At 45.6% G+C, this 17,558-nt stretch overlaps 1 protein-coding gene across 1 annotated transcript in view; it reads left to right on the forward strand.

Moving 5' to 3' along the window:
• The first annotated feature begins 549 nt into the window (after nucleotides 1-549).
• MFSD4A (major facilitator superfamily domain containing 4A) overlaps nucleotides 550-17,558 on the forward strand; it is a 46,705-nt gene continuing 29,696 nt past the window's right edge. Inside the window, exon 1 of the mRNA XM_066624658.1 lies at nucleotides 550-782. Within this exon, the coding sequence (XP_066480755.1) occupies nucleotides 550-782 (233 nt within the window). The remainder of the gene's footprint in view (nucleotides 783-17,558) is intronic.

The raw sequence follows: 17,558 nt of genomic DNA on the forward strand, positions 1-17,558 counted from the left end.
CCGGGGATGGAGGCAGGCGGCGCGGCGCAGCCTCCGGTCCCCGCATCCACCCCCGCGGCGCCTCGGGAAGGAAGCCTCGCAGCTCCGCGGCTGCCCTGGAGGGGCGGAGCCAAGCAGCCCCAGCCCGGCCCAGCCTCGCCGCCTGCCTGCTGCTGCCCGTCCCCGTGCGCGGCTCACATCCTGCTGCGAGCCCAGGAATCGGGCTGCGGGGAAGCAGGCAGGGCGGCGGCAGCAGCAGCAGCAGCCGGGCCGGGGGTGGGGAGAGGAGCCTGTGGCTGGCCCAGGGCGGAGCATCCGGCGGGCAGGTGCCTTGAGCCAGCGCGCCGCCTCCTCCTCGCCCGCTCGCTATCCCCTCCGCCCCCCGCCCGGACCCTGCGTGCGCGTCCTCTGGGCAGGCGGCTCCAGCTGTCGGGGTCTGCAAGGCGCACGTGCCTAGGGGGCGCCACTCGGGGCTGGCCTCCTCCTCCCTCCAGGCAGCCCGTGGGACTCGCTCGGGGCAGGCAGGCAGGCAGCAGGGCGGCTTCCTCGCAGGGGGAGCCCGAGCCGAGGATGTGGTGGGGGGATGCGCGGGTGACGACGCTCTTCAAGAGGAACCTGCAGCCCACGCTGACCTACTGGAGCGTCTTCTTCAGCTTCGGCCTCTGCATCGCCTTCCTGGGGCCCACCCTGCTGGACCTGCGCTGCCAGACCCAGAGCTCCCTCTCCCAGATCACCTGGGTCTTCTTCTCGCAACAGTTTTGCCTGCTGCTCGGCAGCTGCCTGGGAGGCGTCTTCAAGAGAACGTAAGGCCCCCCTCGCCCTCCCCCAGGCACCCCCTGGGGCTGCCCAGCCAGCTTGGGCATCCCCTGCCCCCCTTTAGCCTCCTGCTGCTGATGGGCATCCCATCCTCTCCTCTCTCAGGTCCCCCCCCACCTGCATCACATGAGGCTGCTTTGCCCACATCCTACCAGTGTGGTACGTGCCCAGTCTTGACTCTAGAAACCAGTGCCCACTTTCCAGGGGTGCTTTCTCTACACCTGCATGGCCACTGTGCTTGTCCCTCATGCCATCTGCCTTAGGCTGCAGTCCTGAGCACACTTTCCTGAGAGTAAGCCCCATTGAACAAAATCGGACTTACTTCTGAGTAGACCTGGTTAGGATTGTGCCCTTAGAAACCTATTCTGGTGCAGTTTCCAACTTCGGGTTCATTGTGGGCGCCACCATTTAAATGGAGCATCCTCACAGCCCTGTCATGGACCAGAACTGGATGCAGCTAAACCCCCTGAGATCAACTCGGTGATCTCAGTAACGCTGCACAGAATGGCATTTTTGCAGGGGAAATTTCGTGTGCACTAGCAAGGAGGAACTGGTTAAAAAAGGTGACATCAATCCTGTCACTTAAAGGCGTTGTGTTTTGGTAATGGTGTAGCTTGGACTCTGAGGAATCTTCAGGGCACTGACAGCCACCGAGAACTTCCTCTGTGTATGGTTCCATTTAGAGCATTGATAGTGCAATCAAGAGATGTTCCTGGCTGCTTTTGCAGGGTTGTGATGGGGCATAAAAGAAGAGGTGGTGTCGGAGACAAGTAGGGCTTGATCGTTCAGCACCAGTGCAGGAGTAGTTACAACTCATGTCATGGCTCTTTGAACCTCCTGTGCTGTTGAGGTTTGCCCCCCCCCCCTTTTTCCTGGCCCTGCTTTGGTGCCTTCAGCCCAACAGCAAATAAATGATGTTCTGATTCGCCTGCTGGCTTTTGGCATGCAGGGTCTCTTTCACAGAGCAGCCTGCGATGCTTTAAAACCTAGCAGTTGAATTGGATTATTGTTTTAAACAGTCCGTTATAACAAAGTGAGAATGAAACATGTTTACAGCAAAATCATAGGGGGAAGGAAAAAGTCAGTTATCTAATCAATCCACCAAAATAAGCCCCCCCCCACACACACATTTGCAGCTGTGAATGCGAAGGAAACCCCCATGTGCATTAGTTATTCTTGCCACTGGCTAGCAGGAATTTAGTTTTTGCCAATTGGCCTTTTTCAATGAGCATGTTGTCGAAAGTGTTTGGTGCTTAATTCTTTATACAGTGCACGTTGGAATAAGTAATGTGGAAGGTCTTGAATAGCCCCTTTCCCGCTAATACTGTGTTGTGCAATACCATTCAATGCATGTCTAATCAGAAGGACATCCCATTGAGTTCACTGGGACTTACTTTACATACCAGATTGTAGCCTTAAATTGTCCAGGGTTTTCCTGTATTGATCATCCTGGAACTGTGTCTGTATCTGCTGAAATTGCAGAGCTTTTTCCAATTGGGTGTTTAGTAGGTAGGTAGCCCAAAATATGTTATGATGTCATGGAGCAATCTTCACCACATATACTTTGACAGCTCCTCTTGTGTACATGAATACTTCTTTCACTCCTCAAACTGAGCATTTGCTTGGCAAAAATCGGTATCACAAAAATATTCACAGGAGAAACCATGTGATGGAATTAAATGTAAGATCTTGCATGGCCCCCCCAAAAATTCAATTTAGAGGTTATTGTAAGCACAAAGTGAGTTTGGACCAACTAGTTTCTTTCCATGCTCAATATCTGTAATTAAATATAGATACAAATGAGGTCACTTCAACACATAATACTCCCGTTTTGGTCCTGAAGAAGTACTGAAGAGGCAGGATCTCCTTATATTGATTCAGTGGCGTCACCAGGGTTCACGTCACCAGGTGTGGGATGCCAGCGAGTCACCCCCCATGCAGTGGGTGGGGCAACACCCCAGGTGGTGGGTGTGGTGATGTACCATCACTCCACCTCCACTGGTTTTTTGGTTGTACTTTTTGATAGAACAAAGATAGAACACATTCTGCATGAAATTACGCATTGATTGATATATAACATGATGGTATTATTCCTCCAAACTGTGATTTTAGTGATTTTGGTCACTAGTGGTGTCACCCCACCCCCCAGAGTGCCAACTTACTAACACCTTATTGCAGCAGTTCTCAAACTTTTAGCACTGGGACCCACTTTTTAGAATGACAATCTGTCCAAGACCCACCAGAAGTGATGTCATGGTGGAAATAACATCATCAAGCAAATTAAAATAAGTATAAATAATTAAAGTAAAACAAATAATTAAATAAGCAGAAGCCAGCCCTGTTCCACCAAGTGAATTTGCTCTGTAGCCTGCCTACAATAGCACCCCCCCCCCTCCAAAATCAGTAAGGTTTTCAGTCCCACCCAGGACATTTTGAGGCTTTGCAAGTTTCAAAAAGGTTTACCTTATCAGCTGAAGCCTCTGTTTTGATCCTTTTCAGTGGGGGGGGGGGGGAGAGACTGCCTTCTGGAGGACTTGTTTAGCTCCAGGTGCATAGGATCAGGACCATTCTGGTAGCCTTGCACTCTCCTTCACCTGATCTTCCACACCAGCCAAGGCATGTTTGCTTACTCATGAGTAAATGCTTAGTTTTGCTTTCCATAGGGCTCAATACATTCATCTGCTTGGAGGAGGGACTTCCTTCTCAGGTGTTTTTGGGGGCTGCATTCATTGGATCAGGACCATTCTGGTGTCTTGGATTCCTCTCATCCTGCCCTTTCTGACAGACTAAGGCAAGTTCGCCTACTCACGAGTAAACACGTGATACAGCTCAGTTTCACTTTCCATAGGGGTCCATGCATTTTTTGTTCTCCAGTTTTTTGTCCATAACTTTTGATAGAAAGGAGATATTTCACTCTGGTTTTTTTGCATTGCATTCCGCTCGAAATTCTGCATCCAACGGTATATAATATGATAGGGTTACTCCTAACCACTGCGATTTTAGCATGTCATCCCCCAGTGCGCGTCACCCGGTACAGCCCACACACCCCTAGCAACGCCACTGTATTGATTGGATCATATTCTGAATAATGTCCAATTTTGGTACTCCATAGTGGCCCCAGATTTGGCCCCATGTCAAATTGGGTGGAGTAATTTGGAAGATAATAGTTTCATACCTGCCTGACCCCACTGAGCTGCTGAATCTTTTCAGGCATGGAGTAACTGACACTAAGACTGCCATCCTGTGCATACATACCTGAGTGTAAGCACGACTGAATACAATGGGACTTACTTTGAAGCCATAGACTTACTTAGGATTGTGCTGTAAGTTTTGATGTTTCAATTTGCTGAAGGTTCAGGAGCAGGACTAGTTTTAAAAGTTCACAATTCTGTTAATTTATAGCAGTATCATAGTAAATATATTATCTCTTTCATTCCAGCCATCTCCCAGATTCTTTGTTACTTCTGCCTTCTTGGTTCACGTTTGACTTAAAGGATTTCCTTCTCCTCACATCCTTTCACAGTTGGCCTAAGCCCATCAGCAGTGTCTTTGTCCCCCTTGTATCTAGGGTTAAAAAAGAAACTCTCTCCCACCATTGCCTTATATCTTTCTGTCTTTCTCCTTGCCTGTGTTTTTATTTCTCCTCTTGAATAATTTAAGGACAAATCTTCAAAAGCATTCAAAGGGCTCATCTGAATAAGATCAAAGTGATCTGGGTACTTCTTGATCGACCCAAAAGTGATTTGGACAGGTTTGACACAGAAGCCATGCAAAATAAGCCTTACATAAGGTATAGACTAGTACTGAGTCATATTGAAGTGACTCCACTGAAATCAGAAGGAAGAGTAAAGACTGCAGAATTTTTGCTCTGTGGGACCCTGGCTGCGCTGTAGAGCCCATGCAGACCCTTTTGGCGCTGCTAATGGAATGTCAGTGAGGTTATCTGAGGACTCTTTCCACATGGAGTTGGTTGCTGGACTTGGGAGACTGGGGCATACAGCCTCATCCTGCAAAGACTTACAGTGGTGGCCGGGTGTGTGTGTAAAATGAAGGCTCGGCGGTCCCTGGAGGCCTCAAGCTACAAAAACCTGCTGAGAATTTCTCAATGTGTTTTTGTAACCCAGGGGTTCCATTGCAAAGGACCTGTTTTAATAACCTCAGTGTCAAAACTCAAGCTGTCCACTCACTCTTCAGAAGATTGGCGAGCAAAGTTGAGTACTGAACAATAAGCACTTTGAAAGTTGATGTGGAGCAAAACAAGCACAGTAAATATTGGTGTCATACACAGTTCCAGGAAAAGGACGCATCTTCTTTGCAAATGGGCCTTCCTCTGTGATCCCATCAATGAAGAATTAATCCCTCTTTTGAGGTATTAAGCCAATTGTATTACAAATGGTGACTTACTATTTTTCAATACACTTTTGGCCACTGTTGAGCACTCATGATTTGTTTTAGATATTCTGAGACTTTTAACTGTTAAGGTACAGTTATGCAGGCACTGATTTGCAAATGTGTTGATTTTTGGCCGGATTTTGTATGTGTGTGTTAAGAACTAGGTGCATTAGTTTACTTAAGTCTGTAAAACTGATAAGGAGAGTCTATCTTCTTAACCACCTCTGTTTATGATTATCTTAATTTATGGGGTAATTCTGAAAGATTTGTTTTTTATCAAATAAGACAGACAACTTATTTGTTTGAAAAAGCTCTTATAACCTGAACAACTACAAGTATATGGCATAGTCAAAACAATGATGTAAGCCATAGGCATGCTTTCATAAGGCATGGCTTATTGATTTAAATTATGTATATTGATTATTTTTCTAGTCCTACCATTAGCTGTGTAACCTAGTTCATATTAGAGGTTTTTAGCCCTTTAATGTTGTTCACTCAGCAAATGCAATTAAAAGTAAAATTCCCCTTCCTAGCTGCTAATGTCCCCACCTCACTTTTGTATAATATAAACTTCTTGGTGTTATATTTAATAGTGTTTTCTTGCAAGTGTTTTAGTGGGGATTTTAAGTTATGAGAGACCTGGAAAGAACTTCAGAGTACAGTTGGATTTCAGTATTTCAGGGGGTCCATTCCCAGACCTCCCCCCCCCCCCACACACACACACAGATACTGAAAGCCCTGTATGTTAGAATCCACAAGTTGTGTTCATCAGAGCACCTCTGGACACTTCAGAAAACACCTTCTGGTCATGTCTGGAGGTGCAGCCTTGTCAGGCCTCTGAAAGTCCCCTGGAGATATTGGAAAGGCCTTTCTGACATCTCTGGGAGTGAAGTTCTTAGGCCTCAGAAAGCCCTTTGGGTGTAACCAGAAGATGCTTCTGGTTGCATCTAGGAGGTCAGTTGAGGGCCTCCAGTAAGTCAGATCCACAGATGCTGAACTCACTGATGAAAGGGGCCCTACCTCTACTTGTGCTTTGAAAATCGCATCTCATTGGTGATTTGTTGCCTATAGAGGGATGCGGTGGATGGACTCTACTAAAGATGGCTTGGCAGGGCCAGTACAAGACCTCCTGGCTCCTGAGGCAATGTGTTAAGTGCTCCCCCTGCTCTTACCTATGTGTAGAGACAAGGGGGGGAGGCAGAGGTGAGTGCCCGTGCCAATCTGCTGCTGGAAGTGACTGCTTCAGTTGACCTTATGGAGGGGCTGGACCTATGGCTAGGTGAGGACCAGCTGGGCAGAGGTATGGAATTTCTCACTCCAAACCCCAGGCCAGGAACTGTATATGTTGATGGGACACAGTGCCTCTTTGCAGCTCAACAGATATTCTTAAACAATGGTGATACCAAGTTCCTGGAACTCCTGGGGCAAACCACTGCAGTGTACCTCCAGTGACACATTGGGGAACATTACTGTTGGTACTGAGAGTTCAGGAGTTGGTCTGGTTAAGGGGATCCCCTGATACCAATGCCTGCTGCCCCTCCTGTTTCCTAACAGGCTGTCTATTACTGGTAAGTAAAGTTGAGCTGCATTATAGTGACAATTTATGGACTTCTATCAGAGTCAGTCTCTAGATCAAATATTATATAGTGTTTACGTGATGTGTAAGTTAAGACAGGATTTCCATGTTTTTGGAACATGTAACTTGATTCTTCTGTTACTTCAAAGACTTCTTTCTCCTTGAATATGCTATATATGTCCAGGTGGAGCCTATTTATCCGTGTTAGTTCTGTTCCGTGACTTTTGGCGTGACTTTTGCCAAGTCAAAACAAAAACGCATTAACAAAAAACGCATTGTGCTGAATTCCATGGAGTTAAGCAAACACGCTGCAGCCTGACACTTCCAGATGGAAGGAAACTAAGGCAGCTGTTCTCAATCCCCTCCGTACTCAGCCCTCCTGTTGCCAGCTGTCCTGCTTCTTTCACAGTTGGAATGGTGAGCTTGCTTGGGAAGTCTCATCCTCTGTGTCCCAGGCGGCCTCCCAACAGCGCTGCAGGTTCTCCTCCTCGCTGGTGTCACCCCTGCAGCCCTCCCTGGCCACCATCATGGAAGCTGCTCTGCCCCAGAGCATTCTGGGACTTGTAGTTTGGCTCTGTGCTCACCCTAACCTGTTTTTTAAAGCAATCCCCTCTCCTCCCCCTTCCCGTTGCCAGCTGTCCCGCTTCTTTCACAGTTGGAATGCTGAGCTTTTAAGAGTCCAGCCCTATTTGTTTCTACTCAGAAGTAAGCCCCATTTCAGTCAATGGGTCTTACTCCCAGGAAAGTGTGGAGAGGATTGTAGGCTAAATCTCATGCTTTGCTTGGTGGGGAGGCTTGCTTGTCTCATGATTGCCTGCACCATGGGGGGGAAGGGGGAATTCAGCAAACACTCCAATCCCCTCTGTTGCTACCACACCTGCCCCTGTGTGTTTGTGAGTGAGAGAGAGAGAGAGAGCTCCACCTCAATGCAAGTGTTCGGGTTACACAGGGTTTTCTGCCCCCTCTTCAGCCTCAGCTGGCTCAGGGGCTCCAGGAATGTTACTGTTCCAGGAATGTTACTGTTCCAAGGGGAACCTCTTCCAGGGCTCCAGGGCTATTTCCCTGCCTGTGTCAGGTGGAGCCTTTTTGCAGTGTTTTGGGCTGCCTGGAAATGGAGCAAGAAGCCAGCGCTGGGCAAAGGAAGCAAAGGTGTGTGTGACTTTCAGTAACCCCACCCCATTCAGTTGAGACAAATCTGATAAAAAAAATCCATGGATAAATATATATATTTATCCTGAGTGTGTGTGTGTGTGTGTGTGTGTGTGTGTGTGTATGATGTACTTCCTAGTTTACAGTATGGAAATTGAGGCTGAAAGCAGCTTTCTATAGATTTTAGCAAGCTATAGACTGCTAGGGCTCAGACTGTGGCTTGTAGTCTTGGTTTGTTAACTGGCTAAAGTTAGAACAAACCAAGTTCAGTTTCATGAATGTATCTGTAAGGTGGGACTGTGGCTTGTTCTACGAGTGTGAAAGCTTTACATCTCTTCCCTTCATGCATGAGAGAGAAGGGGAGGGTACATGAGCCCCTAACTTGCAGAGGTTCATTTTTATAGCTAAATCATAGTTTAATGTGCAAATTTGGCCTGTCTCTTACACATATGTGGACAAGCCCCTATGAACATCATGATCCTTTTTAATCTTTAATAAATTTTATTTTATATATAAATTTTATATTTATAAAAGTATAAATTTTATTAATTTTATTAACAGAGACTCTTATTTCATTTGTAAATACAGTGTAGATAGTGACTGATACCTTTTAACCCCCTCCTGTCAGATTAATTTATTCCTGCAAGCAACCAATGAAATCATGCAAAAACACACTCTGATCATCCGAACGATCAGGCCAAAGGCCCATCTAGTCCAGCTTCCTGTATCTCACAGTGGCCCACCAAATGTCTTGGGAAGCACACAAGGCAACAAGATACCTGTATCCTATTGCTACTTCCTTGCATCTGGCATTCAGAGATAGCATGCTTCTAAAACCAGGAGATTGCATATGCAAATCATGGCTTGTAACATGAATGAACTTTTCCTCCTTGAATTTCTCCAGTCCTCTTTTAAAGGCATCTAGGCCAGGTGCCATCACTACATCCTGTGGCAAGGAGTTCCACAGATGAATTACATGCTAAGTAAAGAAATATTTTTGTGTCTGTCCTAATTCTGCATCTCAAAGACTTATCTGTCCATCTAAATTCCTGTGTGCACTGTCACACATTTGGAGAGTTTTTCCCCCACCATTTCATAGTTGGAGAGAATAGCAGTTACCCCTTGCTATGCTGAAAAGCATATACAGACCTCAAATTTACCCAAGTGTTGACCCACAATCATGGCAGCTGGCTTGTGATTTGCTTAATGTTTAGACTAGAGAATCATAAAGGTTTTTTTTTATTATTCTTGGCCTCTTTGTTTTTGACCCATCAGGGATTAAGCATTCAAACTTTTTCTTGGAAGACATAAGGTCAGTGTCTTACTCAAAGAATGAGAGAGTCTCATCTCAATCCCATGACTCTAGAAGCTGGAATTGGAAAAAATGAACAAATACATTGAGACGCAGGACGCAATCATAAGACTGGGCTATGTTTGCTTGATCTGCTTGTTTCATTCCTTGCCCCATTCCATTAAACAATATGGTATTAAAAGCAATGCATCTAGAAATGGAACGAACTAGCTTAAGCTGATGGCTCAAGCCCATCCCACTTTGTGACTTGAGCATTCATAGGTTGATATCGCAACATATCACATGACTTTTTTTTCCTAATTGAATATACTATATAATAAATTGGCTTCCTAGGTGCTCACTCTTGGATCTTTATATTGTTAGGCCTTAATGCTCCATTGAAATGATCAGAGCAGTGTACAGTGATTTGATTTCTTTTTATTTTGTATTAGTATATAAGTGCTTGGGAAAGGAATGGATTATCTGCAGCTTCTCATTTGCTGCTTCCTTGTAAGGATGGTCAACCCCCCCCCATGCTATGAGCCTGACTCTCCCCCTCCTTGGCTGTTCTTTAAAAATAATAATAATAAAGGGACAAATTCATATCGCATAAATGAGTCTTTAGTGGACTGAGTGCAGTTGTTTAATGAGAGTTCAATTTTCAGAACTTCAAACAATGTATGTTAGGGTGCAATTTCTTCAAAATGTTTAGATCAGGGATGCCAAACTCATTTCATACAGAGAGACGGAGTTAGCATTCATGGCCCCTGCTGAGGGCTGGAAGTGACATCATGACCGCCAGAAATAAGCACTTTGTTCTCGCATAGAAATTCATTAGCTCAGTGCTTCCCAAACTCCTGCAAGGGAGCTGGGACCACTGTAAGTTGTTGTGGGGGAGAACGGAAGGCAGCAGCGTAACAGGGCCAGATGAATTGCTTCCAAGACCCACATTCATCCCACAGGTCTTATGTTTGACGCCAGTGGTTTAGGTTTTGATCCATATCTGGAAAGTGAAAAATTTGGGTCATGCTTCTAAGAGGGTTTTCACAGAATGTTTGGGTTTTGTTTAAAATACAGGAACATAAGAGTAACCCCTTTGGATCAGACTAGAGGCCAATTAGGCCAGCAACTTGTTCCACTGGTACCCAACTGAATGCCTCTGAGGACTGTAAGTAGGGCAAAGACATGAATCATATTGTTGGAAGGTGCCCATGAGGTCATCTAGTCCAACCCCCTGCCAGTTGCAGGAAATCCTCCTAGAGCAAAGTTTCTCAAACTGTGGGTCGGAACCCACTAGGTGGGTTGCAAGCCAATTTCAGTTGGGTCCCCATTCATTTCAAGATTTTATTTTTAATATATTAGATTTGATGCTACCATGGTATATGAATACATTTGAGGAAATTTCACAGACCTGTACTTTTAACAAGCTACTATGTATTTTCTTTTAACAATGATAGTCAGTGGGACTTACTCCTGGGTAAGTGTGGGAAGGACTGCAGCCTAGGATTGTTAAAAATGTTCCTATTTGATGATGTCACTTTTGGTCATGACATCACTTCTGGTGGGTCCTGACAGATTATCATTCTATAAAGTGGGTCCTGGTGCTAAATGTGTGAAAACCACTATCCTAGAGTATCTCCAACAGATGCCTGTTGAACCTCTGCTTGAAGATCTCCAGTGAGGGAGAATCCACCACCTCCCTTGGCAGTCTTTTCCACTGCTGAACCACCATCAAGAATTTCTTCCTGGTATCCAACTGGAATCTCTTGCAGATTGAGCCCATTTGAACTGTGTAGCAACTCTTTCCTGCTTTGTTCAGCGGGTCACCAGAGCACCTGGTGTCTATACTATATTTGAACATGGAGGCTCCATTTTGCTGATACGGCTAATATTATGGTACTGATGGTGAAAATCCTGTTTGCGAAAGTGTCCCTACGTGGAGCGTATCCTCCTAGGGAAATCCTGGGCTTGCCTTACCTTTAGTACGTTTTCACATATGGTGGTCGAAGCGCCTTCTCTGAGCCCTTCTTATGCTCTTTATGTGAATGTCATTAAAGGGGAAAGGAACCCAATTTGAAAAACCAAATGAACATTGTAGCCAGTGTTGGTTTTATATTTGTACAACAGATGCCAGAACTGTAAAAATATGTGTGACAAAGCCTTGCACCATTCTTTTTTAGGGCTTGTCCCAACTCTCAGTTGGAAAGTGTGTCCTTCCATTCAGTGGAGTGTACACTGTGGAAACTCATGCTATGCAGATGACTCTAAACGGTGGCAGGACAGGAAGTGGGCAGGCTGTAATGCTCGCCCATAACCACTGAATGGCCACCAAGAAGGGAAGCAGGATGCCTTCTGTACCTGTATTCTCAGAAAGATAGTGCTAGCCTCTGAACTATACTGTACTGCTGCTCCACAATGCTACTCTCACTTCCTGGGCTTTTGCCAACACTATTCCAGCATTGACCACCAGTGTTTATGCGCCATCCTTTCTGATGGTTTAGCATTGCTGAGCAGCAGTGCTCAAATAGTACGACCTGTACCACCACTGACTTCATCTTGCGTGCAGTGTGTAAATGCTGCCAGAGAAGTCTCTGTGCTGTATAACAGTGTGCAGTAGAGAGGTTCAGTGGTCCTAAGCACTGGCCTAAGGTAAAGCACCCAGCGTAAAGAATCCCTGAAATCCCAAGGAACCTGACAGTGCCCAGCCAGATGTCGCCATATGCACTTCAGACAAATGGACAGTTGAATTCAGGATACATTAAAAGGAAGCGAGCAATTCCTTCTCAGGGGATTGATGCAGTTGTACATAAAGCAGGTTATTGTGTTGGTTGCTGGCAGTGTGTAACAAAGCATTTTCATAACCTCTGATAGATGAGAAGAAACTTGCTCTTCTACTACCCCCCCTTCCCTTGTACGCTCTCAAGTAGCACAGATCTTAATGTTGCCCTTAAGAGCTCGCAAATCATGATTAATGTTTAACTCATTAGCATGTTCTCATAGCAAGTAAGGGCAGAAGGGGGAGCAGTTCTTGTTACTGCTACAGAACACGCACAGAGTTCCAGCTCTGGCACAGCTCCCATCTCCTGTGTATCTGTTGCTAGCATCTGCCTCTCTTTATCCCCTGATGTGCTCTTTTTGTCTCCCAGAGGTATCATTTTGTAGCTCTGGGCCTGTTGCCGACACATCACTCGCACTTGGCAGTTGTTTTTCATTCGGTGGCCCTAAATTTTTGTGATTGTGTGTGTGTGTTCTGTGAAGCTCAAATCCCTACATGGGATATGCCCTCCCTCTACTCCCACTGAGTTTGGCAGGTCAGACTGAGCTTTTACTCGGTGAATTCCTTGCATCAGATTCATAATAGGTCTGATCCAGTTAGAGTTAGTCCACAGTGCCACTGATTCAATGAGAGAGCTTGGAGCATGTGCCCATCTCGTACCACAATGGAACGTACTGTTGCAATCACGCCTGGCTGTATCTGTACCAAGCCCACATACTTTGGTTTCTGACACGGTCACAGGCACATGCATGACTAATTACAGGCTGCAGGTGCTGGGTGAACTAGTCCTAAATGCTGGGGAGAGAAATGAGATACAGAGCCATAACTCTTAAAGCCCAAACGTACGTAAGAGTTAGGAGTATGGTGCTAGTGCAGAAATGGCTAGTGAACCCAGAATTCATCATCCTGAGGACTTCTGCTTTCTTTATGTTTAAAAACAAGTTTCTAGCCCTTAATGCTGCAAATGTAGGTTTGAGAGCTTGTGAGCAAAGTCCCCTCAAATCAAACCAAAGGAGATACTGAGCAGAATTCCTGGTTGCAACATTCAGTACCTGGCTTAATACTCTCTGCTTCTCCCCATGACTACTGAAATGAACTGAAACCTGTCCCCATGCAAAGGGGCTATAGCCTGCCAAAGAGAATGAAGACTCCTCTTGCTTGCTAAGGGACCTCTCTGAGCTGCTTGTTCTATGCCATGCCTCCACACAGCAGGCCAAGATTTTGCTTGTCCTGGTCTTTTCCATGCTTCACTGTCTGGTCTCCTGTTTCCTTCCTTCCTTCCTGTGTTTCAGCTTCCAAGCTTTGCTCTGCCAGTTTTTACTCAGTTCTTTATTGCAATGGACTGCCAGCTCCTTGGCCGCAGGGAGAGCCACTCAGCTTGTGGTAGTGAGCTGCTGTTATTATGTGTGCAGCACCATCTCTTGTATGTGTACAGAGTAAGAGAACAGGTCTCTGCTTCTGAGGGGCTTGCAATCTAGACACAACAGAGGACGGGGAGGGAAATGGAGGCAGTAGGAAGCACATACCAAGTTGCACATATGGGCAACTTAATCTTATTCCTGGTGGGGGGTGCCAGGTGCAGCAGTACCAAAATGGCAACTGCTATATCCAGCAGACCCGTGGACATTCATCTTACCTTTAGGCACACCCGTGTCTCCACTCGTCACTGAGACCCAGTGCCGGCTGTCACGGCCCAGCACTGGTGGCCCCTCCTTCCTGGGTGCTTTCGACATGCCTTACGCCCAGTGCCAGCATTTGGATAGGATAGGATAGGGGCCTTAGTCTTCTTTCCGTAGTAAACTAAGCTTAAGATGATGTTGTGCCAGAGACTTCACAAAGAAGACAAAAGGCAGAGAGAAGGCGTTGCTCAGATGTTTCAGGAAGCAGTTCCAGGCAGAAAGGGTGTTGAGAGATGTTTGAGGGAGCAGGAAAGTTCTTTGAATGGTTATGGGTGCTTGAACTGAAGGAGCAAAAGTCATGAGCAGGGTGAAATGGGATACAAGAGGTAGGAAGGAAAGACCACAGAGAGTTTTGATGGTAAGGACTAGCAGCTTGTGTTGGATCAGGGAGTGAACAGGAAATTAAATGAACGGATTTAAAGGGGGTTATGTGTTGTGTCCAGGAAGGAAGACATCTATTCTTGCAGTACTGTAAAGGCAGAAATGGCATGTCTTCTGAATGAACCAGTTTTTAAGAGAAAAAAGAGAATTTTAAAAGAATATTAAAGGAGACAATGAAGCTGAAGGTGAAGCCAAGACTTTGAGCCTGCCCAGCAGGGTGGATGATGATACTGTCACTGAGTAAGGAAAGAGTACGAGGAGAGAGAGCTCTGTAGGAAGGATGAGAAGTTCAGTCTTGGTCACACTAAGCCTGAGATGACAGTGAAGCAGCCAAGCAGAAATGTCAGCAACGCAGTTGGAGGTGGGGACACGGAGGGAGGGAGACTGTTCTGGGGTAGAGAGGTAGAACTGGGTATCATCAGCATCTAGAAGGTATAGTTTGAAAAGGCATAGGATTTGATGAGGTGGCCCTATGACAGCACATCAAGAGAGTAGTTTTCTGAGGACTGTTTCAGTGGAGTGTGGGTGGTAGGTAGAGACCAGATTGAATATTTCTTCACCTAGAGTGTCTAATGACAATCTGTGGAGCACCTTACTAAAGAATGTGGTAATAGCGCTTGGTAATAGATACCTTTAAAGGGGATTGGACAGAGGAAAAACCATCAGAGGTTACAAACCTTGATGGGTAAATGCAGCCTCCTTCTAAAGAGTTAAGCTACCTCTGAATGCCATATACAGGCGAGTGGCAACAGGATGCAGGTATCCTGTTGTCTTGTAGGCTCCCTGAGACATCTTTTTGGGGACTGTGAGATACGGGAAGCTGGATTAGATGGACCTTTTGGCCTGATCCTGCAGGGCTCCTGTGTTCATAAGACCATAACCTGTGATGGATTTTGACTCTGACCAATCCCCTTTTAAAAGCATCTCCAGCAAAGCTGGTGGAGAGACTATTCATAATACACAGTATGTTCCAGGAGTTAGCAAAAGGTCTAAAGGAGGGTAGTTAGGAGAAGGATGGGTCATGGGGTAACCTTTTGAGAGTAGGGAAGACATTGGCGGATTGAAATGGAGTAGAGAAGGAACCTGGAAAACCATTACTAGGGCCATTGCGTTAGCCTCAAGAAGCTCCTGCATCTTGAAGATGGTACTGAATGTATGAAGCTGAAGAGGCAGGAAACAAAGCAGACAAACAACTCTAAGCCATATCAGTTTATACCTCTGGAAACTCTAACCATGGTGTGAGTTCTTAACTATGATTAGCATGAACTATGGTTTCATCATGTGTCTGAATACAGTTGCGTAAAAGTAGCTGGTCCTTGAGATGTGACTTTTCTGGGTGGGGTCTGAGCTTTTACAGCATAGCCTCAGCATTTGGATTCCCTCATTATTAGTTTCAGGCTGCAGGTGTGCCTTTAGGAATAGAGAAAGCCATCGTCCCTCCAGGGGAAGCTAAACACTACAGGTTTTGGGGTCCTTCTTCTGGCGTCAGACCCTCTTTATGCTTCTCGTCTGTCTTGTTTCCAACCCTGTTACGAGCCCTGTATATATTTTTCAGTTGAGTAAATTTTTAATAAAAATTTAAGTGTAGTTCAGACTTGTCAAGACCTTCTTCTTGGGGTATATTTATTTTATTTAAAAGATTTATATACTGTACCACTTTTCCTGAAGCTCAGGAAAAGCTTCTAGGGCTCTTGGCAACAATAAACACACACTTTCCAATTCTTATCTCGTCTGAATCTTTCAATTGTGTAGCAAATTCTGGTGTTTTCTTTCTTGAAACAGACTTCCAAAGCATGATTCTAGCTCTACATAGTACAGATAGCATATCTAAAACCTGGACGTAATCAATGACATGGTCAAAACACTTATACTTCAACAACCATGTGAGTTATTGATGTCTCCTTTAGCTGCCCTTCATAGTCTTTGTACATATCAGCAGCTGATTATAGCCTTTTATGAGGTGAGCCAAGGTCATCATTTCACCTGTCACACAAACAGTTGAACTCGAGGTTTATTTGTGTAACTACATTTCACTTGGGGTAGACGGCTGCTTTTAAAGCTGGCAGCAGTGAGGAGACTTGGAAGAAGGGCACGTAGTCAGCCCACAGCATATGCCACTAGGTGTAGCAGAAAAGTAAATGATAGTCAAGGTGAGCCAACCCAAGGTGGCGCACCACATGCTGTCTTGCTTACCTGTGATGTAGCTTAGTCACTTTCAGTGTGCCACAGCACATTAGTGTGCCATGAATAACTACAGGTGTGCTGTGGGGGTTTGGGGGAGAGTCATTTATTAGTAGGGCCATTGGAAGGTGTGAGCCTCCCATGGCAGTGTGGTGTGCCTTGTGTTGTAAAAAAGAAAAGCTGGTGTGTGCCTTGACAATTTTAATGCCTTGTCAGTGACTCATGAACTGAAAAAGGTTAAACATCGCTTGACTAGTTTCTGCCTTTGCTGGTCTTCCTCCCACTCTCCTGATCCTCCTGGAGAGGAAGTGTGGAGGGTGAGACTGTTGGAGATGCTCACAAATAAACTCAGAATGTACACTGTTGGCTGTTACTGGAGTGCTTGACTGTGCTTGTCCCTGAGAAAGTGGATCCCACATAGTTCAGTGGATGGCCACAATCCAAAACAAGGCTGGAGTGTGCACAAAGCTTGGATTTGTGTTGTGAATCCAACACAGAGCTTGAGTGTGATGTCAGAGGGATGCTTGACTCTGTGTTGGACCATGGCTCTTGCAGTTAAGGCTGCCTGTAGATATATTTTTACTATGTAAACCGCTATGTGAGCTACTGTTGAAAAGCGTTATATAAAAACTCTTGATACTGACAATATCTGGAGAGGAGGAACCAGGGGTGAGTCTTTCTGCTTCCGGGTGAGGTCTGCTTTTCTTGCCTTTGCTTTTCAAAGCCTGTGTCTTGCCTCTTCTCCTTTGCCCATCACCCTTCAGCTGAACTGGCTGCTTTGTAGAGTGTATGTGTGGCCCTCACCACACCCATCTCAGGTGCCTTGCAAGTATGTATTATTTATAGCCCCCTTTTCAATGAAAAGATTCACAAAGCACTTTGCTTAACAAAATAAATAAGTGGGTCCTTGTCCCAAAAGGGCTTACTGACCAAAAAGATACAGAAGAACTACCCGCAGAGAGCCACTAGAAAATGCACTGTGATGACAGGCACTCCACTTACAGAGCAAGGGGTCACGAGGGAGCAATATAGAAACCTAGCCAAGCAGCATCATGGAAGGGAAGCAAAGAAACTGGTGAAAACTGACAGTGACTTCTCAAGTTGCTGTCGCTCTTCTCTGACACTGTCTCCAGATTCTTCCTCTGCCATGATCTACAGAAGTTGGAAGCAGAAAGATTTCCCAGCAAATACTATAAGCGATTGCCCCAGGAGTTGTGCTTCTATTCCTGTTTAAGACCTTTCCATAGCCTGTGGCCACATGCCTGGACAGGAAGTAACTGCAAAGTACTTCACAGGTAGTTACTTTTCTTTTGGACTTGGACGCCTTTTTGTTTGCTG

Source organism: Tiliqua scincoides, chromosome 4 (assembly GCF_035046505.1).
Source record: "Tiliqua scincoides isolate rTilSci1 chromosome 4, rTilSci1.hap2, whole genome shotgun sequence".
Classification (NCBI taxonomy): domain Eukaryota; kingdom Metazoa; phylum Chordata; class Lepidosauria; order Squamata; family Scincidae; genus Tiliqua; species Tiliqua scincoides.